Here is a 24,825-nt window from a genome sequence, read left to right on the forward strand (position 1 = left end):
CCTTGACATAAACACCAAGCAAACTTTTTTGCTAGTTCTTGAAAACTAGAAAGTAGTCTTCCATCACTTGGACAGGGCTTCCTTGCATCTGCTTCATGGACCTGAGGTTCTCAATACCATCCAGACCAGTCCTTCTCCACTGTGAAGAGTCAGTTGGGCACAGGTTCCCTGGAATGGAAATTTATGGTATACATCTTCAAGGTAGCTTTGAACTCAGTCATGATCCTTTATCTCTGTCCACCTGATTATCTCACAAGATGGAGCTTAGAATAGACATCCTGTTTCAGAAAACTAGTATTGGCAGTATTGCTGAATGGGATTAACTAGAGCACCAATGCAGTGATGTTGACCTGGGAGAGGACATTAAGCATTGGTTTTCTTAACCTTCCACTGAAATTGAAGGATTTTTCAAAGTAAGCATTGTGATATTTTTCCAGTGACTGCAATGCCTACTATAATGTCTCTGAAGTAAAATGGATCATTGCTGCCCTGTAGACTGCGAGCTTGGTTCTAGATCCAAGGTTTTATCAATGCTGGATAAATTCTGTTATAGCATTGACAATGTGATTGTTTTTTCTCGCTCTGAATTACAGCTTGTTGGAGATGATGCTGGAGTCTGCATTCTCTGACATCAAGGATTCCACAAATACTATGCTGACCAGCCACATTCACAATGTTCTGAAGCTGCTCCGGCTGCTTCAAGACTTCCTTTTTTCAGAAGGCCAGAGCAATCAAGTGCTGTGGAGTGAAAAGGTAAGTAGTGGCTATGGGTGTAGAGCAGCAGATGGTGGGGTGATGGTGTCTGTCAGAGATGAATGGAGATTGGGCTTGCTTTAATGACTCTGTGGAACTGAGGAGAGGTGGGGATGTGCAGGGTGTAATGTGGCTCTTATGCCTTATAAACTTGACCATCCTAGGTTGCACTATTAGCTAAATCTGGCACAGTTCATCTCAACTGAATGGGGAGGTTGTTGAGATGGAATTCCTCCACTGAGTAGCATTGCTCATGCGACATTGTCCCACCATATGAACCGTAGTGTTCAAGAGAAAAGGCCACTGCAAACCGATGATGGCATTTTGCTGATGCAACCATATCCACACATAATTATCAGAAAAAATACAACTGAGTGCACATCTTTGGTTTTGATCAGTATCCTAACTGCTGCAAATTTTTGCAGTTTGTTGTTGGAGGACAGAAATGAACTGGTCTGTAACACTAGTCAAAGGGTCTGTTGAGGCTTGAAATATATATATTATGGTAAGAGAAAAGCAAAAAACATACAGATACCGAGAGAGAGATATATGTTCATATTTAGAGAGAGGGATATAGAAAGAGAGTGCAATAAAGATAGATCAAGTGATTATTTGCTGTGTTTCCTGTTTTCAGATTTTGGAAGGAACTATTAACTTACTGGACAAGCTCTCTGTTTGGTACCATTCAGACAATGGAACATCTGATCTGAAGGAAATGGCTCAGATTGGCCTCAGGATTATCCTGGGCTACATTATACAGGATGATATGCAGGTTTGTGAATCAGCACACGTGGCATCTTGATCTCAACATCTGAGGCTTCAGCTCGTGTCAAGCAGACTGTTTGCTTCCCTCATCTCCCTGACATCCTCCAACCCTCTTTAGCATTAGCAGAAGTTAAATGTATGAATCACAGCCATGAATATAATACGTGGAAAATTGGAATGTCCACCCACCACCCTGAGATAGAGAATTCCAATGACATAGAAGCGTCTGCAAAAGAAACTTCTAATCCTAGTTCGAACAGCCAATCCCTAATCCTTAAATTCTGTCTCCTCACTGAGGGTCTCCAGCTAGAAGGATCTTTCAAGTCCTTTTAATTGCATTGCTATGTCTGAATGAGATCCCTAACCTTCAAAGGTAAAGATAAAATGTTGCTTCACAGGACACTCCCTCATATCAGGATTCAATTTGGTGAATCTGTCCAGCACTACAATCTCCTCATGCGTCAAAGGAGACCAAATTTGTGCACAGTTCTCCGGAGCTATTAGAGCCTAACAAAGTGTTTTTCTTTTGTAATCAAACTCCTTTGCAATAAAGAGCAACATAAATTTTATCTCCTAATTGGTTGCAAATTTACTCACTGCACCTCATGACTCTGCTCATCTACATAACTTGATACATTAACACTTAATAACTTCTCACTGTTTAACAACTGTTTTCCTATTTTTCCTACCAAGTTTTCCCACATAGCACCATACCTGCTATGCTATTGCCAACTTACCTAACTTGTTTATATCTCTGCATATTCTTTGCATCCCAGCCTTCTTGGCTGATTTTATGTAACCAACAAACTTGCATGTGCGCATGTACTCATAGGCCCTGAGATAGAGAATTCCAATGACATGATTTCCATCATGGGCACTACCCTCCATAGTATCCAGGATATCTTCAAGGAGTGATGCCTCAAAAAGGCAGAGTCCATCATAACGGACCCCCATCACCCAGGTCGTGTCTTATTCTCATTGCTACCATCAGGAAAGAGGTGCAGGAACCTGAAGGAACCCACTCAATGATTCAGGAACAGCTTCTTCCCTTCTCCCATCTGATTTCTGAATGGACATTGAACCCATGAACACAGCCTCATTACTTTTTTGTTTCTATTTCTTCACTACTTAATGAATTTAGATATATAAATTTAACTATATAAAGATATAAATTTATATATATATATATTTACTGTAATTCACAGTTTTTTTCTATTAATATGTCTTGCATTGTACTGCTGCCACAAAGACAACAAATTTCATAACATATGCCGGTGATATTAAAGCTAATTCTGATGTGTTCTCTGCCTATTCATCCAATTCCTTAAACAACTGTGACGAGCTCAGCTGCCAGTGTTGATCCCCATTGGTAATAGTACACCAGGCTGAAAATGACACATTCATTTTCGACACGCTTTTCTGCTCTTTAATCAATCCTTTACTCAAGGTATAACTGGCAACTACGTGACTCATTAATTTAATTTAATTTATGAACTAACCTTTTGTTTGGTATTGTAGATCCACATCTGTTGTCCACTGGTTCCTTTTCATATCCCTTCATAATCATATCATCAAAAGACTCCTACAAATTAGGCAAATATTTACTTTTCCTTCATGAACCCATGTTGATTCTATTCAATAATGATTTCTAAATGACCTTCTGCTGTAAATTTAATAATAATTTCCAATAGTTTGCTGATGTCCAGATGACCTTTCTCTTTTTTTTTAAACTGTCTTGTCCCGTGGCCAAGTGGTTAAGGCGTTCATCCAGTGATCTGAAGGTCACTAGTTCAAGCCTCAGCTATGGCAGCATGTTTGTGCCCTTGAGCAAGGCACTTAACCACACATTTCTCTAGTGCCTGTGCGAAGAGTGGCGCCCCACACAGACTTCCAATCTGCGCCTTGTAAGGCATGAAAATGCCTGACACAGGCCTCTCATAGTCTGAGTTGACGTTCCCCTTTTTCACTTCCAAGCTCCTGGTTTACTACAGGTGGATCATATATACATTTATAACGAATTCTGAAATATTTCTTCTCAGTTGCAACATGGTGGCTCAGTGGTGCTGCTCCCAGTCAGTTCCAGTGGCCCAGCTTGGGATCTGACCTCACTGACAGTCTGTATGAAGTTCAGATGCCTTCCCTGTGAAGCAACGTGGTTCCTCCTAGCTGCTATAGTTTCCATCTGTGTCTAAAGGGACATTAGCTTCTGTAAATTACCCTTAATTAGAGAAGATGGCAGAAGTTCAGGAAGGATTTGATAAGATCAAGAGAGAGAAGGTTGCTGGGAAGTAGGTGGGGGAACGAATCAGGAATGATCTTACAGCCAGGTTTTCATCGGGGCATGACCGCGTAAGCGTGTGGGTGTCAGCGAGTTAGACCAGCGGGAAGAGTTTAAAAGGAGACAGTTCTTTCTTCAGCAGTTTGATCGAGGCACGACTGTACAAGTGCATGGACTTCAGCGAGTCAGACTGGCGGGAAGAGTTTAAAAGGAAGAGAATTTTATATAGTGTGTGGCAGAGTAGAGGGAGACAAAGTACGAGGGCTTTGGCTCAACGGGGCTTCAGCGATAACGGGCTGAGGCGAGGTAAGTTACTTGTGAGGAATAGAAACAGGAAGTATGTCTGTGAGGCCACTGTTCTGTACTATGTGTCACATGGGGAACGTCCAAGGGACTCCCAGCCTCCCGGACGGCCACATCTGCACCAGGTGCATTGAGCTGCAACACCTTAGGGACTGGGTTAGGGAACTGAAGATGCAATTCGATGACCTTCGACTGGTCAGGGAAAGTGAGGAGGTGAAAGAGAGGAGCTATAGGCAAGTAGTCACACTGAGGCCTCAGGAGACAGTTAAGTGGGTAACAGGAGAAGGAAGGGCAAGAGTCAGATACTAGAGAGTACTCCAATAGCTGTCCCCCTTAACAATATGTACTTCTGCTTGAGTATTGTTGGGGGGGGCGGTTCAGCCTACCTGGGGGAAGCAACAGTGGCTGTACCTCTGGCACAGAGTCTGGCCTTGTGGCTCAGAAGGGTAGGGAAAGGAAGAGGATGGCAGCAGTAGTAGGGGACTCCATAGTTAGGGGGTCTGACAGGCAATTCTGTGGACGCAGGAAAGAAATATGAATGGTAGTTTGCCTCCCAGGTGTCAGGGTCTGGGATGTTTCTGATCACGTCCACGATATCCTGCAATGGGAAGGAGAACAGTCAGAGGTCGTGGTACATATTGGTACCAACGACACTGGTAGGAAAAAGGAGGAGGTCCTGAAAACAGACTACAGGGAGTTAGGAAGGAAGTTCAGAAGCAGGACCTCAAAGGTAGTAATCTCGGGATTACTGCCTGTGCCACATGACAGTGAGTATAGGAATAGAATGAGGTGGAGGATAAATGTATGGTTGAGGAATTGGAATGGGGGCAGGGATTCAGATTTCTGGATCATTGGGACCTCTTTTGGGGCAGGTGTGACCTGTACAAAAAGGACAGATTGCACTTGAATCCAAGGGGGAACCAATATCCTGGCAGGGAGGTTTGCTAAGGCTATTTAGGAGAGTTTAAGCAACACACATCAAAGTTGCTGGTGAACGCAGCAGGCCAGGCAGTATCTCTAGGAAGAGGTACAGTCGACGTTTCAGGCCGAGACCCTTCGTCAGGACTAACTGAAAGAAGAGCTAGTAAGAGATTTGAGAGGGGGAGGGGGAGATCCGAAATGATAGGAGAAGACAGGAGGGGGAGGGATGGAGCCAAGAGCTGGACAGGTGATTTGCAAAGGGGATATGAGAGGATCATGGGACAGGAGGCCCAGGGAGAAGGAAAAGGGGGAGGAGGGGAAAAACCCAGAGGATGGGCAAGGGGTATAGTTAGAGGGACAGAGGGAGAAAAAGGAGAGTGAGAGAAAGAATGTGTGTATATAAATAAATAACGGATGGGGTACCTCCCCCTCGTAACTCCTTAACAATAACTCCTTGCCTGCTCTCCATCTTCCTCTGGCACTCCCCTGCCCCTTTCTTTCTCCCTGGGCCTCCCGTCCCATGATCCTCTCCCTTCTCCAGCCTCGTATCCCTTTTGCCAATCAACTGTCCAGCTCTTGGCTCCATCCCTCCCCCTCCTGTCTTCTCCTATCATTTTGGATCTCCCCCTCCCCCTCCCACTTTCAAATCTCTTACTAACTCTTCCTTCAGTTAGTCCTGATGAAGGGTCTCGGCCTGAAACGTCGACTGTACCTCTTCCTAGAGATGCTGCCTGGCCTGCTGCGTTCACCAGCAACTTTGATGTGTGTTGCTTGAATTTCCAGCATCTGCAGAATTCCTCGTGTAAGGAGAGTTTAAACTAGAATTGCTGGGAGGTGGGAAGTGAACTGAAGAGACAGAGGAAGGGGCAGTTGGCTCACAAACAGAGAAAGCTTGTAGACAGTGCGAGAGGGAGGATAAGCAGGTGATAGAGAAGGGATGAGCTCAGATCAATGGTTTGAGCTGTGTCTATTTTAATGCAAGGAGTATTATGAACAAAGCAGACGAGCTTAGAGCGTGGATCAGTACTTGGAGCAGTGATGTTGTGGCCATTACAGAGACTTGAAATGCTCAGGGACAGGAATGGTTACTTAGAGTGCCAGGCTTTAGATGTTTCAGAACGGACAGAGAGGGAGGCAAAAGAGGTGGGGGTGTGGCACTGCTGATCAGAGATAGTGTCACGGCTGCAGAAAAGGAGGAAGTCTTGGAGGGGTTGTCTACTGAGTCTCTGTGGGTGGAAGTTAGGAACAGGAAGGGGTCAATAACTCTACTGGGTGTTTTTTATAGACCACCCAATAGTAACAGGGACATCAAGGAGCAGATAGGGAGACAGATTCTGGAAAGGAGTAATATTAGCAGGGTTGTTGTGGTGAGGTATTTTAACTTCCCAAATATTGATTGGCATCTCCCGAGAGTGAGGGGTTTAGATGGGGTGGAGTTTGTTAAGTGTGTTCAGGAAGGTTTCCTAACACAATATGTTGATTAGCCTACAAGAGGAGAGGCTGCACTTGATCTGGTATTGGGAAATGAACCTGATCAGGTGTCAGATCTCTCAGTGAGAGAGTGTTTTAGAGATAGTGATCACAATTCTATCTCCTTTACAATAGCATTGGAGAGAGATAGGAACAGAAAAGTTAGAAAAGCATTTAATTGGAGTAAGGTGAAATATGAAGCTATCAGGCAAGAACTTGGAAGCATAAATTAGGAACAGATGTTCTCAGGGAAATGTATGGCAGAAATGTGGCAAACGTTCAGGGGATATTTGTGTGGCGTTCTGCATAGGTACGTTCCAATGATTCAGGGAAAGGATGGTAGGGTACAGGAACCGTGGTTTACAAGGCTGTTGTAAATCTAGTCAAGAAGAAAAGAAAAGCTTACAAAAGGTTCAAAAAACTAGGTAATGATAGAGATCTAGAAGATTATAAGGCTAGCAAGAAGAACTTAAGAATGAAATTAGGAAAGCCAGAAAGGGGCATGAGAAGACCTTGGCGGGCAGCATTAAGGAAGACCCCAAGGTGTTCTACAAGTATGTGAAGAGCAAGAGAATAAGACGTGAGAGAATACGACCTATCAGGTGCGACAGAGGAAAAGTGTGTATGGAACCGGAGGAGATAGCAGAGGTACTTAATGAATACTTTGCTTCAGTATTCACTATGGAAAAGGATCTTGGCAATTGTAGGGATGACTTACAGCGGACTGAAAAGCTTGAGCTTATAGATATTAAGGAAGAGGATGTGCTGGAGCTTTTGGAAAGAAACAAGTTGGATAAGTCACTCCGGACCGGATGAGATGCACCCCAGGCTACTGTGGGAGGTGAGGGAGGAGATTGCTGAGCTTCTGGCAATGATCTTTGCATCATAAATGGGAACAGGAGAGATTCCGGAGGACTGGAGGGTTGCAGATGTTGTTCTCTTATTCAAGAAAGGGAGTACAGATAGCCCAGGAAATTATAGACCAGTGAATCATACCTCAGTGGTTGGTAAGTTGATGGAGAAGATCCTGAGAGGCAGGATTTATGAAAATTTGGAGAGGCATAACATAATTAGGAATAGTCAGCATGGCTTTGTCAAAGGCAGGTCGTGTCTTATGAGCCTGACTGAATTTTTTGAGGATGTGACTAAACACATTGATGAAGGAAGAGCAGTAGATGTAGTGTATATGGATTTCAGCAAGGCATTTGATAAGGTACCCCATGCAAGGCTTATAGAGAAAGTAAGGAGGCATGGGATCCAAGGGGACATTGCTTTGTGGATCCAGAACTGGCTTGCCCACTGAAGGCAAAGAGTGGTTGCAAACGGGTCATGTTCTGCATGGAGGTCCATGACCAGTGGTGTGCCTCAGGGATCTGTTCTGGGACCCCTACTCTTTGTGATTTTTATAAACAACCTGGATGAGGAAGTGGAGGGATGGGTTAGTAAATTTGCTGATGACATAAAGGTTGGAGGTGTTGTGGATAACGTGGAGGGCTGTCAGAGGTTACAGCGGGACATCGATAGGATGCAAAACTGGGCTGAGAGGTAGCAGATGGAGTTCAACCAGATAAGTGTGAGGTGGTTCATTTTGATAGGTCAAATATGATGGCAGAATATACAGTAGTATTAATGGTAAGATTCTTGGATCATTATTAATGATTGTGGAGGATCAGAGGGATCTTGGGGTCTGAGACCATAGGACACTCAAAGCTGCTGCAGAGATTGACTCTGTGGTTAAGAAGAAATATGGTGCATTGACCTTCATCAACCATAGGATTGAGTTTAAGAGCCAAGAGGTAATGTTACAGCTATATAGGACCCTGGTCAGACCCCACTTGGAGTACTGTGCTCAGTTCTGGTCACATCACTACAGAAAGGATGTGGAAACTATATAAAGGAGATTTACAAGGATGTTTTCTGGATTGGGGAGCGTGCCTTATGAGAATAGGTTGAGTAAACTCAGCCTTTTCTCCTTGGAGCAACAGAAGATGAGAGGTGACCTGACAGAGGTGTATAAGGTGATGAGAGGCATTGATCGTGTGTGTAGTCAAAGGCTTTTTCCCAGGGCTGAAATGGCTATCACAAGAGGGAACAGTTTTAAGGTGCTTAGAAGTAGGTGCAAAGGAGATGTCACGGGTAAGTTTTTTTTACGCAAAGAGTAGTGAGTGCGTGGAATGGGCAGTGCTGGAAGCGGATACAATAGAGTCTTTTAAGAGATTCCTCGATAGGTACATGGAGCATAGAAAAATAGAGGGCTATGGGTAACCCTAGGTAATTTCTAAAGTAAATACATGTTTGGCACAGCTTTGTGGGCCAAAGGGCCTGCATTGTGCTGTAGGTTTTCTATGTTCTCTGTTTCTATTGAAGGGCTAATTGGTTGCTTTCCCTATTGTAAGAGAATGGAAAATACTTTTAAAATTTTTCTACAATTTTCACTATACTTTAGCTAGTTTATCCCTGGTGCATATACTCTATGATCAGCTTTATTTAAATTCAAGGCTCTGGTTTCCAACCAGTCTCCACCTTCCTGCCACACAAAATTCAAACATAATTGTGATCACAGGAATTTAGAGGGTGCAGATTTTTTGGATATATTAGATTCCAAGTTTGTTCAACTTATTTCTGCTGTTGCCAGTTTTAATGGCAGATACAACCAGGAGGTTATACTTATACAGCCTCCCGATTCAATGTGGTCTCACTTTGTCAAAGATGTTGGGACTGTCTGATTCTGGAAGATTAGTCTGATGAATTTTTAATCTGTCTTTGCAAAATATCTACTTTTCCCTATGTTTTTAAACAGTAAAACTGGTTTTCCGTTCTCAGCTGCTTACATGCGGTCTGCTGACATATTTGCCATCTCCATTTAATAAGTCATTAAATTGAACCTTTTCTAAATGCAGGGAACATCCCTCCTCATTGTAGGACTCATAATGATCTATTTTTAATTAACTGAGGAAAATTGTTTGTTTTTAATAATGCAACTCCTTGAAAGGCTGGTCTGTGGTTAATTTTCCTCTTTTCTGTAACATTTTTCTTGCATCTTAAATAAATCTCATTCCCCTTTGAGTTACCATTCAATCAACTACAGGGATTAAATTGGGGAATTCCAGGACATCATACCTCATTGTCTGAAACTATATCTTACTTTTCATTGTTTTTCTGATGGTCTTAAATACACGTGCTCGGTAAACCAATATTCAATACAGGAAGTTCCCCCTCCCTTTTCATTCTAATTAAAAACCCTCATGATATTTAACATTTTCATTAAAACTTCCCCAAGCCTTTGCTGTAACAAGAACAATTTCAGTTTCTGTCATCACTTCTCATAATAAAACATCCTATCCATAACATTGTTATAATAAATCTCCTCTGCACCTTTTAAGGCCTTGTTATCGTTTCTGATGTGGTGCCCAGACATGAAAGCAGTACAACAGATGGCAGTGATCCATAAACATTTAACACATTGTCCTTGACATTGTTGTTGGTGTCGTTATTTAAAATCTTGATTGAGCATGCTTTATTAAGCTTTCCATCTTCAACCATCTTAAAAAATTTTCAAGCCTGTCAGGCTCTTTGTTCCATTGTTTTAGATCGTTTCAAAATTTATGGCCTCACTTTTATGATACTTTAGTTGCATCATACTTGGACAAATGTGCAGAGTTCTGATCTCCCATGATACAAAAGACTACTCAAAAGCACTAGAGAAAGAAATACAAAGGTTTACTGCAAATATAATAAAACCAAGAGATTCTAACAAATAGAAAATTGGCTGGGCAATTTTTACTAGGAACAAAAACAGGCAATCAAATAAAGTTGTTTAAAATTTTGAATGTGTTTATATCTTAGATATAGGAAGATATTTCCATTTGGATATTCAAAGTTGAGGCTGCCACTAAAAGATAGTCCCTGATAAATAAATAAGGAATTCAGGCAACAGCATATCCAGTCCATGGTTAGAATATGGAACTTTCGCCACAGGAGTACCTGAGGCAAATTGCATTAAAGCATTTGAGAGAAACCCAGTTAAGTACATGAAGAATAAAGAAGTACAAGGAAGCAACTTTAAAGTTCTATGGAGCAGGAGTTCCCGAACTTCTTTATGCCATGGATCCCTACCATTAACCAAGGGGTGCATGGACCCCAGGTTGGGAACCCCTGCTGTAGAGCATAAACACAGGCATTGCCAGGTTCGGGCAATCTTTTCCACATTGCAAATTTATTAAATTCACACGTCACTGCATTCACTAAACCTGGGTAGATCTTCCTATTGCTTTGCCTGATATCAAGTACATACTGAATCAAGTGAAGCTGACTCTCAAGGACAATCTCCTTTTTGGCTGAACTAGATCATTCTTCATTCAACACAATGTTTGGCAATTGAATAGGACCACTGGTTATCATTTATTGGATTTAAATGTGTCATCAGCTCCCTGCCTCTATCGGTGCCCATTAATTATCTACAGTACATAAGCAGACTAGACATTTTTCTCAGTTTGAATTCATCAGTCAGACCTGTGTTCTGCTGCTCTACTCAGGTGTGTGCAATGGCCTGTGTCAAGCTACACAGCCTCCTTCAGACCATGCCGATACGGAAGGAAGAGGCCTGTTTCTTGTTGGGAAAGCTAGATGAGCCTCTCTCCAGATCTATCAAAGACAAGTCAGACATCTTCTCATACCTGATGCCAATCGCCCGCACTCTGATGGACCAATGCTACCAGCTGCTTGAGCTCCAGTATCAGCTGCCGTCCCTGCCTCCCACCAATGGCAGTCCGACATTCTTCGAGGATTTCCAGTATTTCTGTGTCACCTCAGAGTGGAAATCATTCATGGAAAGAAATGTGAGTATTTTAAGCATCTCTGTGTACTATTTGTACATAGTATGACATGTACGGAAGGGTGATTTGGAAGTGCTGTTAACATAATCCTCACTCTTCTGGGCTTCACTATTTAAATACTGTGCTTCCTCATATTCACGGCATCGTTTTCTTCTAGAACATGCAAAATTTTAATACCCATTCTTGGTGTCGATCAAATAGTTTGCCATGATTTATTTTGTGTTTTATCCCATCATATAGTACACTGCATTGTTTGATTCTTCACATTTCACGTACTGTGAAAGTAGGTAGTCCATGCACATCCTCACAACCTGTTCTCCTTGTTGTCTTTTTACATCCTGCTGTTACCCAGATATCCTGCTTCTTTCTTAATCTTTTCCCTAGTTTCTTCAGCACAATGTGGCCCATACATCTCCCATATTAAATCCTCAGTTAAGCATTAATGTGTGGTGGTGGGGTAGGGAGGTAACCAATGTTCTTGCAGACACGATAAACTAGATTGACAATAATAGGCTGGAGGACATTTGTAAATAAATTCATAATAGCTTTTCAGATACGTTGTTGAGCTATCCAGGGAAGGGGCTGCCTTGTATATAGCATTACACACTGGAACTGAGTTAATTTATAATATTATGATAAAATTATTTTCTAGGGTTCATAATATTTGGATGGTAATGTTATTAATTAATAGTCTTGAATTTCACTGAAACAACTTACATGGATATGAAAGATGACTTGGCTAAAATAGACACAAAATTTAGTTTAAAAACATGAGCACATTTTGTGTCAATGACCTTTCAATAAAGTTCTAATGAAAGATCATTGACCAAGAGTGATGCTTGTTGTTTATTCTCTTAGGTTAACATTCCCGGCAATTTATGTTCTTATTTCAGGAGTCTCACATCTGCATCATTTTGTTTTTTTTTTTCATTCAAGGGATGTGGGCTTTGCAGGCTGAGCCAAAATTTAATTGAGAAGGTGATGGGAGAGCTGCTGCCCTGAACCACTGTAGTCCCTGATATGTAGGTATAATCAAAATGCTATTAGGGAGGAAGTTCCAGGATTTTGACCCAGTGACAGGGAAGGAATGACAATCAAGTCAAGTCAAGTCACTTTTTATTGTCATTTTGACCATAACTGCTGGTACAGTACACAGTAAAACCGAGACAACGTTTTTCAGGACCATGGTGCTACACAATGTATTTCCAAGTCAGGATGGTGTGTGGCTTGGAGAGGCAACTTCTAGATAACAGTTTCCCATGTTTTTGTTACCTTTGTCCTTCTTAACTAGTAGAGGTCATAGGTTTGGAAGGTGCTGCCTAAGGATTCTTGGTGAGTTGTTGCAGTGCATCCTGAAGATGGTACAAATTGCTGCTGCTGTGATGATTGTAGAGTGAGTGGAAGTTCATGAGTGGGGTGCCTACCAAGTGGGACGCTACATCCTGAATGGTGTCAAGCTTCTTGAGTGTAGTGGAGCTGCACTCATCCAAGCAGGCAGAGTGTTCCATCACACTCCTCACTTGAGTCTTGTAGGTAGTGGACAGGCTTTGGGGAATTGAGAGGTGAGTTACTTCCCACAGGATTCCTAGCCCCTGATCTACTCTTGTTGCCATGGCTACTCCAGTGAAGTTTCTAGTCAGTGGTAATGCCCAGAATATTGAAAAAGGGGGTTTCAGTGATGGTGATACCATTAAATGTCATGGGGTGCTGTCTGGATCTTCTTTTGTTGAATATCATTGTTGCCTGGCATGCATGGTGCAAATGTTACTTGTCACCTAACAGTCCGAGACAGGATATCGTCCAGGTTTGCTGCATTTTATGTGAACTGCTTCATTATCTAAGGAATCCCAAATTGTGCTGAACGTTCTGCAATCTTCAGTGTACACCCCTACTTATGATGAAGCAGCTGAAGATGGTTGGGACTGGGACATCTTCCTGAGGTTATCCTGAAGAGATATCCAGTGACTGAGACGATAGACCACCAACCACTACAACAATCTTCCTTTGTGCCTACTGTGATTCCAACTAGTGGAGGCCTTTCCCTTAATTCTCATTGACTCCAATTTGGCCAGGGCTCATTGATGTCATATTCAATCAAATGTTGCTTTGATAAACCTATTTTCACTTTACCTGAGGATATCAGTTCTTTTCTCCAAGCCTGGACCTCTGCTTTAATAAGTTTAGAAACTGAGTGACTTTGGCAAAACCTGTCCTGAGCTTTTGAGAACAGAGTTTTCCTAAACCAGTGCTGCTTGTGGGCACTAGCACCTATCTCTTTCATCACTTTGCTGATGTTCGAAAGCAAACTATAATGAGGTGGTAGTTCGCTGGATTGCAGTTGTCCTGTTTCCTGTGGACAGGACATACCTGAGCAGTTCCCAGCATTGTCAGGTAGATGCCACTGTTGTAGCTATACAGGAACGGCTTGTATATTAAAAGATATGATGGTAGATAAGCAACAGCAATTTTTTTTAAATGATAATTTGCAAAGATAATATATTGATTGTTTATTTTTAAAAAAACTGGAGGGAAAAGATTAACTGTGACTTTTAAGAGAAGTTGAACATCTTCTTCCCAGACAATAGCTTAGAGTCGAAAATGTCTTTTTTCTCCTCCAGCTTGGAGAAGGGAACTTGCCTGTATGTGTATTTTTTCACTCTGGGGATGGCCATTGCTTAGTACCTGCTATATAGGCTTGATGGAGCAAGGTCTTCATCCAATGATGAACAAGTCCAAAACAAGGAATCAAGAGACATGGAGACTAAGAGGGAGTTGAAGTGGGAAGACAGCTAAAGCCTTTTTGGGTAGATGTACATGCTGGAAGGACCATGTTGTTTTGTACATGAATGACAATATCACCAGCAAAACCAGCATTGTATTTTCCATGCCTACACACTCGTTAATTTGAATGGTTTGCAGCTATTTCAAAATTGACCACATTGGTAGATCTGGAGTCAAAGAAGTCATACCCTAACGATGGTAGATTTTTTTTTTCTGCTGAAAAACACTGTGAACTAGATAGGACTTTACAACAATCTGCTGATTTCATACTTACCATTACCGCTATGAACTTTATTATTAAAAATTTAATTTAGCACGTGAATTTGAATTCCCAAAAGCAGTAGTAAGATTTAATTTTTTCTTTCTGAAATTCAACTCCAGTAACAATTGCAATGCTCCATACCTGCAACTTCTGCCTTTATTTTGTTCTCCATACCTTGTGTAGGATACAGTCTTGCCTCTACTTCTGTTTCTTCTAGTATGTTCCATTCTGACCCAGAATACTTCTCCCATCACATTATATCCAGTCTTACCTTTAGAGCCTACCTTACTCTGCACTCCTTCACCTCACCTGGCTGTGATCTTCCTATCTATTATTTGTATCAATGGGTTTTATTTGGTGTGATTGCTTGCATAACCACGTATGTCTTTGCAGGTTTTAAAAGCCATGGCTCAATATGAATCGGACACATTTGACACAAGTCACAAACAGATGTCCAGCTTCTGGAACTCCTGTTACGACTCACTAATGAGCAGTGCTCTGCGTCGGGAGCATGAGCGTGGGGAGAGTCGTTCCAAGTTCCAGGTAACTATTGCAGCTCGTGAACGCTGAAGACAAGTTGACCCATTAAGCACCTTTGTAACCTATTGACACTGTTGAGGGCTCCAGTCATTATATAATCTCCCGTCACAGATTCTTTTGCTCTATTTTAATGCAGTCTCTGCCTATTTCATCTCCTTCCACAGTTATATGAATTTTATTCCATCATGGACTCTACCTCACCAATTTCCTAAATGAATGTTATTGATTCTTTCAGATCCCCAACTATCATCAGCTCCTTTGTCTTCCCTTTTATCATCACGTCAGAAGTGGGAATGCTTGCTGATGGTTGAGCAGGGTTCATTTCTATTCGCAATCTTCAGCAAATAAAGCAATCCATGACTGCGTACAGCTTGATCTAGACAACAGGCACAGACTGGTAAATAGCAAATGACATCTGTACCACAAAAGTGGCAGATAATGACCATCTCCCCCAAAAGAGAGCGTCTAAACACCTACCCTTGACATTCAGTGGCATTACCATCACCAAGTCTTCCACCATCCATTTCCTGGGAGTCACTACTGACCAGAAACTCAGTTGGATCAGGCACAAAAAACTTGGTTTTTAGGTAGCTTGAAGCAGGTCGGTGAGTGTCTCGTTTCCTGCCACCCAAGACGACATAGACCATTTTTGCCTTGCTAGGGTAAGTGCAGCTCCAACAACTCTAACGGAGCTAAAGACCACAGAGGGCAAAACATTCCAGCCACCAGCCTGAACATTCGCTTCATATACCACTAGTACCCAATGGCTGCAAAGTGAACTGAATTTGCTCACTCAGACTCCCTTGATAAATCCTCCCAAAGAAAGATGAGGGAAGTACATCCATGGGAGTACCACCACCAGCAAATTTCCTTCCATGCCACACACCATGCTAATTCAGAAGTATATCACTGGTCCTTCATGGTTGCTGGGTCTAAACACTAGAATTTCTGCCCAGCAGCACTGTGAGCATCCCATCACCAGAAGGATTGCAACAATTAGGAAGGCAATTGGAGCAGGACATTAAATGTTGTTGGCATTGCTCAAAATGAATTTTAATAAAATTAATTGTACTTCCAGGAAATACATTATTTTATAACAGAACATGGTAAGTTTAGCATGTTTAGGAGGAATAGGTAGGTGCCTTTGGACCTCAAAATATTCCTGGCCAAGGTGGGATTCCTCATGTTATTTCTTGGGCTTTAGAGATTCTTTAAGATCATGAGCATCGTTCTCAATATCATGTCTTAACTGGGATGGCACTAGGCAAACTTGCCCTCAATGACCACTTTATTAAGTACACCCGTACATCGACTGGTTAATGAAATCTGACCAGTTCATCACGTAGCAGCATTTCATTGCCTAAAAGCATGCAGGTATGGTCAAATGGTTCAGTTGTTGTTCAGACCAAACAGCAAAATGGGGAAGAAATCTGATCTAAGCGACTTTGATCGTGGAATGATTGTTGGTGCCAGACGGGGTGGTTTGAGTATCTCAGAAATTGCTGATCTCTTGGGACTTTCATGCACAACAGTCCCTAGAGTTCACAGAGGATGGTATGAAAAACAAAAAATACATCCAGTGAGCTGCAGTTCAGTGGGCGAAGACACCTTGTTAATGAGAGAGGTCAGAGGAGAGTGACCAGACTGGTTCAAGATGACAGGAAGGCAACAGTAACTCAAATAACAATGTGACAACAGTGGTGTGCAGAAGAGCATCTCTGAACACGTAACACATTGAACCTTGAAGCGGATGGGCTATAGCAGTAGAAGACCTTGAACATGCACTAATTAGGTGTTGGAGGTATCTATAAAGTGACCACTGAGTGTATATGCTCTGGTCTTTCCTTTCACGTAGTAATTCCAATATTTCTACCATTATGACCAGACTTAACAACATAAGTCAATTAAACAGTTCATCTTTAGTTTTAAAGGACTTGACTGTTCTTTTTTGCAGCCAAGTTTTTGTTCTGTGTTTCTGCCAAGAGTAGTTTCTGACTCTTGCTATTAGGTGTAGTGTTTATAGTAAAGATTGTACATCAATTGATGGCCCAATGGAATGGTCACAGGGCTTCTCTTTGAATGACAAATATTGTGGTGATGTGTGTACATTAGTGATAAATGGCTAACATAAAGATTTTGACTCTGCGGTGAATGAATAACAAATGTGTTGAAGGTAAGACAGTGTGTGAATGAAGAATCCCTTTGTGGCTGTGGTGTGACCAGATTCGTCCTCTTCTTGGTACCAGTTAATGTAATCAGAAAGTCACAGTTGGCTTAATGACCTGTTGTAGAATGCCTTGTAGTTCATATATTTCATAGCCCCAGTCACATTCGTGATGGATGCTGAGCCCAACAGCAGATTAAATTCATTAAAAAAGCAAATTAGAAATCAGTCTCAAGCATAAAAATAGGCAACAGGAATAAATAATAGGTTTACAAAATGAATTAAATTATATTTTATTTCACAGGATGCAGATTAAATAGAGTAATGGAATAGATAATGGGAGGCCACTGAAATGCATGCTTCAGTCTCAATCTGAAAAGGCAGAGTTACAAAGACCTCTACCAGTGGTCACCTCCAAAATATCCAAACATTTCTTACCTGAGTAAATTAGTTTTTCTGTAAATGATATGGAAGTTTAAAACCCTGAGAACGGACTATTGGATCTGATACAATAAGCACAGGTTATTCACTCAATGGTTAATTCCATTACCTACTCAGCATTTAGAGTTGACAATCATCTCCAGATCATTGCAGGCCACACCCACTGGAAGAACTAACTGACTCCCCCATTCACCTATACACTGTCCGTCCGCCTACAACTGCAGAACAGACGCTGATGTGACAATCTATGTAAGTGAGGCAGAGGAATGAGGCAAAAAGCCTTATAACTGCATTGAACATGGGAAGCTGATTAGAATTTGGCTAAATTTTTATTTCCATTGTGAAAAATGATTCATGATTATGGAAGAACAAAACACTGCATAAGAATGGATTCCTCTTGTCTTTGTGCTAGGAGTTGATACTGGAGCCCTTCTGGAAACGTGTGAGGGGTGAGAATGCTCGATACAGCAACACGCTGAAGCAGATTAACAGCCACCACAGAGCAGTACTTCGCCAGTGGAGCTCACTGAGGCGACTTCTTACCTGCCCCCGTGGAGCCTGGGCAGAACGGTAAGTCATAATCAATAAGTGTAAAAACATGACAATTCAGAACCACCTTCACAGAAATTTGAAGATGCTAAGTTTGGAGGCAAAGATGAAGAAATTGTTGAGGTCAGCATGGATGCGTGAAGCATCACCATTTCAGTCGTCAGTGTTGTGGAGGAAGATTGCATGGATGCATGAACCAGCACCATTGCAATCACCAGTGTAGTGCAGGAAGATTTGGGGAGTATTACCAGGGAAGTCTTGGAACATGGACTGTTCTATGTAGCCAACAAAAAGGCAGGCATAACTGGGGCCCATATAGGTGCTCTTGGCTATCCTTTGAGTTTGGAGAAGGTGGGGGGAGCCAAAGGAGAAATTGTTGAGGGTCAGGACCAGTTTTGCCAGATTGTAAAGGCTGGTGGTGGAGGGGAACCAGTTAGTTCTTCTGTTGAGAAAGAAGCGGAGAGCTTTAAGGCCTTCTTGATGAAGGATGGAAGTGTATAGGGACTAGACATCTGTGGTGAAAATAAGGTGGCCAAAGAGATTGAGAGAATGTGAACTGTCATGAATGTAGGTGGGAAGGGACTGAATCAAGGGGGTAGAATGGAGTCAAGGTACACTGACACAAATTCAATGGAGCAGGAGTAGGCAGAGACAATGGGCCTACCTAGACAGCTAGGTTTGTGGATCTCAGGTTGGAGGTAGAAATGAGCAGTGCAGGGTAATGGAATCATGAGTATGGTGGCAGTGGATGGGAGATCTCCAGAGCTGATGATGTAAATGATGGTGTCAGAGAATTCTGATGGTTCGGAGTGGGTTCCTTCTCAGGAGGTAAGGAAGAGGAGGTGTCTGAGAGTTGTCACCTGGCCTGATCTAGATAGATGTCAGTCCACCACACTACAAGAGCACCTTCTTTTGTCTGTGGGTTTGATGGTAAGGTTGGAATTTGTGCAGAGGGAGAGTGGAGGGAAGAACGTTCAGTGGAGGTAAGGTTCAAAGAGTGGGGAGGAGTGCTGACATCAAGCCGGTTGAGGTCTCATCAGCAATTGAGAGATGAAAAGATCCAGAGCAGGCAGAGAACCAAGAAAGGGTGGAGGTTTGGGGATGGGAGAAGGGGTGCAGGGTGGAGAAGTCTTGTCAAAGATGTGGACTTGGAGATGGAGGCAATGGAAGAAGAGCTCAAATGCATGGTGGGAGTAGTACTCACCGAGATGCGGGTGAAGAAGAACAAAGGTAAGGCCCTTGCTGGAGACAGAATATGCTACTTCAGAGAGGGGAATGTCAGACGGAATGGCGAAGACATGGCAGGAGTTAGAGCAAGGATCATAGAGGGGAGGACAGTTGGTGGCATCAGAGGAAGTGGGGGGAGGGTTGGGGTGTTCAGGGAAGCTGGGGTGGGAAGACAATGGGGGCTCTGAGGACCCAAGAGGTGATGGGGAACCTGAGAGACATGGGGTTGGAGAGTGGTGGTAAACATGAGGGCATAATTTCAAGTAAGGTGTAGTAGTTTAATGGATGTCTCAGGGTTTTTTTAAGCATGGTGAGTGGAATCAGGTACAATTACTACATTTAATAGGCATCTAGACAGACAGTTAAATAGGAAAGTGCAGAAAAAAATATGACCCTAGAGTGGGAAAATGGAATTAGTGTGGACATGGTGAGCTGAAGGGCCTATCTCTGTGCTGCACAACACTATGACTGGATATTTAATGCCCGTATACACTCAGTGGCCACTTGATTAGATACTTTCTGTACCTATAGAATGACCACGGACTGTATGTTCATAGTCTTCTGTTGCTGTCTCCATCCACTTCAAGGTTCGACATATTGTACATTCAGAGATGCTCTTCTGCACACTAGTGTTATAACACGTTATTATTTGAGTTACTGTCTCCTTCCTGTCATCTTGAACCCAGTCTGGCCATTCCCCTCCAACCTCTCTCATTAACAAAGTGTTTTCACCCACAGAACTGCTGCTCACTGAGTGTTTTTGTTGTGTTTTTTTGCACCATTCCCTGTAAATTCTAGAGACTGTTGTGTGTGAAAATCCCAAGAGATCAGCAGTTTCTGAGATATTCAACCCACCCTATCTGGCACCAACAATCCAACAATCATTCCATGATCAAAGACTCTTAGATCACATCTTCCCCATTCTGATGTTTGGTCTTGATCATTTCTACTTGGTTTTATGCATTGAGTTGCTGCCACACGATTGGCTGGTTAGATCATTTGCATGAACAGACAGGTGTGCAGGTGTATCTAATACACTGAGTGTACATATACATAGATGACTCTTTTTAACAACAAACCAATATAAATTACAAGTGTTCTTGTTACTCTACAGGAACCCCTCTGAAATAAAATGGAAGCTATCAAGTGCGGAGACTTACTCAAGGATGAGGCTCAAATTGGTTCCAAACTACAACTTTGACAAACATTTGGATGCTAGTGCCTTGCGAGATAATCTTGGTAATTTTTTTTGTTGTCTTTACACTAGCAGTAATGTTCTTTTATTTAAAATTTTTAGCACCTCCCAAAAATGTCCCGCTAACTGCTGTGAAATGATTTTTAACTATAATCTTCACCTCAAAGAAGAAGAAACATTCTAAAGGGAGGATGAGGCAACAATGGCCGACCAGAGAAATAATAAACAGCATCAAAGCAAAAGGGGTAGCATAGATATCGCAAAAATTAGTGAGAAGCTGGAGGATTGAGCTGCTTTTAAAAACCAAGAAAAGGCAACATAAAAAACAATAAGAGAAGAAAAGGTGAAAAATGAAGGTAAGCTGGCCCATAATATAAAAGAGGATAGCAAAGTTTGTGTCAGATATGAAGTAAAAAGAGTGAAAGAGAGGCAAGAATAGATAGTGGACTGCTGGAAAATTATGCTGAAGAGGTAGTAATGGGGGACAAGAAATGGTGGACAAATTGAACAAGTATTTTGCATCAGTCTTCACTGTGGAATACAGCAGCAGCATGCCAGCTTGAAGGGCCAGAATGCCTACTCTGTACTGCATGTTGATAAATAAATAAATAGATAGCTAGAAATAGGCCGAAGTCAGTATGGTTTTCTTGAGGAAATCCTGCCTGACAAATCTGTTGGTATTCTTAGAGGAAATAACAGGCAGGATAGACAAAGAAGAGTTAGTGGATGTTGTTTACTGGATTTTCAGATGGCCTTTGACAAGGTGCTGCACATGAGACTGTTAAACAAGGTTAGAGCTCATGGTTTACAAGAAAGATACTAGCATGAATGAAGATTGGCTGACTGGTAGGAAGCATAGAGTAGGAATAAAGGGAACTTTTTCTGTTTGGCTACCAGTGACTAGTGGTGTTCCACAGGAGTTGGTGTTGGAACTGCTTCTTTTCAACTTTTACGTCAATGATGTGGACGATTGAATTGATAGCTTTGTAGCCCAGTTGCAGGCAATACAAAGATAAGTGGGAGGGTAGGTAGTGTTGAGGAAGTAGGAAATCTGCTGAAGGTCTTGGACAAATTAGGAGAATGGGCAAAGATATAGCAGATGGAACACAGTGTAGAGAAGTGTAAGGTCATGCACTTTTTGCAGAAGGAATAAAGGCAGAGACTATTTTATAAATGGAGAGTGAATTCAAAAATTGGAGGTGCAAAAGGACATAGGAGTCCTCATATAAGATTCCCTAAAGATTTACTTGCAGGTTGAGTCAATGGTAGGGAAGGCAAATGCAATGTTAGCATTCATTACAAGAGGGCTAGATTATAACCGCAGGGATGTAATGTTGAGAATTTATAAGACATTGCTTAGACCACACTTGGAATATTGTGAGCAGTTTGGGACCTCTTATCTGAGAAAGGATGTGCTGACATTGGAAAGGGTCCAAAGGAGGTTTAAGAGAATGATCCCAGGTATGAAAGGGTTAATGTATCAGGAGTGTTTGATGGCTTTGAGCCTGTACTCACTGGAGTTTCAAAGAGGGATGGGGGAATTTCATTGAAACCTATAGAACATTGAAAGGCCTAGATGGAGTGGACATGGAGAGAATGTTTCCAGTTTTGGGAGGAGGGGGTATGGTGTGGTGGTCTAGAACCAGAGAGCACAGACTCAGAATGCAAGTGCACCCCTTTAGAACAAAGATGAGGAGGATGTTCTTTAGCTAGAGAGTGGCAAATCTATGGAATTCATTGCCACAGAAAGCTGCGGAAGCCAAGTCCTAGGTCCTCCGCCACCAGGTTTAGCAGTGGGTATTTCCTTTTAACCATCTGACTCTTCACCCAGCATGGATACGTCACTGATTCCAAAACCTATGGGCTCACTTTCATTGTCTCTGCAACTCATGCTTTCAGTATTATTTATTTATTTACTTAAGTTTCTTACTATTTGCCCAGTTTGTCTTCTATTGCATATTTACACCTCAGACTTCAACTACTGAACAGAGTCTTGTCATCTTCAGAAGTTTTCGGATGACTCTGCCATAGTTGGATGCATCAGCAAGGGAGATGAGGCTGAGTACAGGGCTACAGTAGGAAACTTTGTCACATGGTGTGAGTAGAATTATCTGTAGCTTAATGTGAAAAAGACTAAGGAGCTGGTGGTAGACCTGAGGAGAGCTAAGGTACAGGTGACCCCTGTTTCCATCCAGGGGGTCAGTGTGGACATGGTGGAGGATTACAAATACCCAGGGATACGAATTGACAATAAACTGGACTGGTCAAAGAACACTGAGGCTGTCTACAAGAAGGGTCAGAGCCGTCTCTATTTCCTGAGGAGACTGAGGTCCTTTAACATCTGCCGGACAATGCTGAGGATGTTCTACGTGTCTGTGGTGGCCAATGCTATCATGTTGGCTGTTGTGTGCTGGGGCAGCAGGCTGAGAGTAGCAGACACCAACAGAATCAACAAACTCATTCGTAAGGCCAGTGATGTTGTGGGGATGGAACTGGACTCTCTCACGGTGGTGTCTGAAAAGAGGATGCTGTCTAAGTTGCATGCCATCTTGGTCAATGTCTCCCATCCACTACATAATGACTGGGTGGCACAGGAGTACATTCAGCCAGAGACTCATTCCACTGAGATGCAGCCCTGAGCGTCATAGGAAGTCATTCCTGCCTGTGACCATCAAACTTTACAACTCCTCCCTTGGAGGGTCAGACACCCTGAGCCAATAGGCTGGTCCTGGACTTATTTCATAATTTACTGGCATAATTTACATATTACTTTTTAACTATTTATGGTTCTATTACTATTTATTATTTATGGAGCAACTGTAATGAAAACCAATTTCCCCCGGGATTAATAAAGTATGACTATGACTATTGTTTGTCAGTCTCCGCTTGTGTGTGGTTTTTCATTGATTTTATTGTATTTCTCTGAGGTACTGTGAACATCTGCAGAAATGAATCTCAAGGTGGGATATAGTGGTGAAATATATGTACTTTGCTAATAGATTTACTTTGGACTTTGAACTTAGAACTTTGAATTCATTGGGTACATTTAAATAAGAGCTTGATAGGTTCTTGATTAGTAAGGGTGTCAAAGGTTACGGGGAGAAGGCAAGAGAATGGGGTTGAGAGGAGTAATAAATCATTCATGAGTGAATGGTGGAAAAACCTGATGGACTGAATGGCTTAATTCTGCTCTGATGTCTCACTGTCATATGGTCTAATAAGCAAATATTGCAAGAAACATAGCAACTGTTTTTAACCTCATAACATTATATTTCAAGTTTGCCCCAGCATCAGAATCTCAGAAATAATGAAATTGTCAATTTACAAAAATAACTAATTATTTTATTAAATAAAACCTACAGACCTCATCTGGTCTGGTCTGATTTGAACTCTGACCAACCAACTAAATGACTCCATGTAGCCTACTTTGATACCTCACCAAGCTCTGCAGTGAATCACACTGCTCAAAGGCTTTTAACGGCATCTATCCTGAAGTGATTCAAGTAGAAGGAAAGTGGCTACAACACATGCAGAAGCACCCAAGTCCTTAATTACAACAGAATTGAAGTGTTGCATTTGATGAATGTTGCAATGTTGGTGAATTCTAAATTGAATGATTATTTTTGATTCTTCATAGGTAGTGATCAGGCAAGAACCCCACCAGAATCTCTACCACTGGCTGTAGCAAAGGAGGCTAAAGTTAGTGAGCTGGAAGATGATCAGCTTGGAGATGAAGATCTGGTTTTTCTTAACAACCAGTAAGTGTTTGATCAGTGAAACATCTATGCTCATAGAGGCTCTATCCAAAATGCTGAAACCCAATCTAGTCTAATGGGATTGGTCTAGGTGGATTCAGTAGATTATATGGCCTCTTTTCACATTGTAGTAAGTAAATAAAGAATGCACTAAATATCCAATGAAAATCAAGATCTTGGGACATAAGGACAAAAAGGATCGAACTCTGGAACGAAAAGGATCGAACTCTTGGCACAGGCAAGGATGTTAAAGGAGATTTAGAATTTTGAAATTTTTAATAATTTCAGGATATTGCAAACTGTGTACACACAATAAAGTAATTCAGATGTCAGTTGGCACATGACAAGAGATCACAAGCAGCACTAAAACAATGACCAGATTTTTTTTCTTTGCAAAGCAGGGATTCTAACAGTCATTTTTAGTTTGCTTTCTCTGTCTGCAAAATGGCCTCTAATCTATCAGTCTCTACGATGACACTGGTATTGCATGAAAGTCAGTAGAAATGATGCTTCAGCCGTAGTCTACTCTTCACATACTCACAACAAATGACCTATGTTCATGTTTAGTTCACTATTCTGGCGCTGA

The 24,825-nt window shown here is 41.9% G+C and overlaps 1 protein-coding gene across 4 annotated transcripts in view; it reads left to right on the forward strand.

Annotated features, from left to right (window-relative positions):
- Positions 1-24,825, forward strand: part of nbeal2 (neurobeachin-like 2) — a 226,019-nt gene that overhangs the window by 162,278 nt on the left and 38,916 nt on the right. For all 4 annotated transcript variants that reach the window (XM_072260272.1, XM_072260291.1, XM_072260281.1 and 1 more), the window contains 7 exons: positions 594-753; positions 1,388-1,525; positions 11,026-11,328; positions 14,762-14,911; positions 17,926-18,083; positions 20,404-20,528; positions 24,122-24,242. In XM_072260272.1, the coding sequence (XP_072116373.1) occupies positions 594-753; positions 1,388-1,525; positions 11,026-11,328; positions 14,762-14,911; positions 17,926-18,083; positions 20,404-20,528; positions 24,122-24,242 (1,155 nt within the window). The remainder of the gene's footprint in view (positions 1-593; positions 754-1,387; positions 1,526-11,025; positions 11,329-14,761; positions 14,912-17,925; positions 18,084-20,403; positions 20,529-24,121; positions 24,243-24,825) is intronic.

The sequence above is a fragment of the Mobula birostris genome, chromosome 1, assembly GCF_030028105.1.
Source record: "Mobula birostris isolate sMobBir1 chromosome 1, sMobBir1.hap1, whole genome shotgun sequence".
Classification (NCBI taxonomy): domain Eukaryota; kingdom Metazoa; phylum Chordata; class Chondrichthyes; order Myliobatiformes; family Myliobatidae; genus Mobula; species Mobula birostris.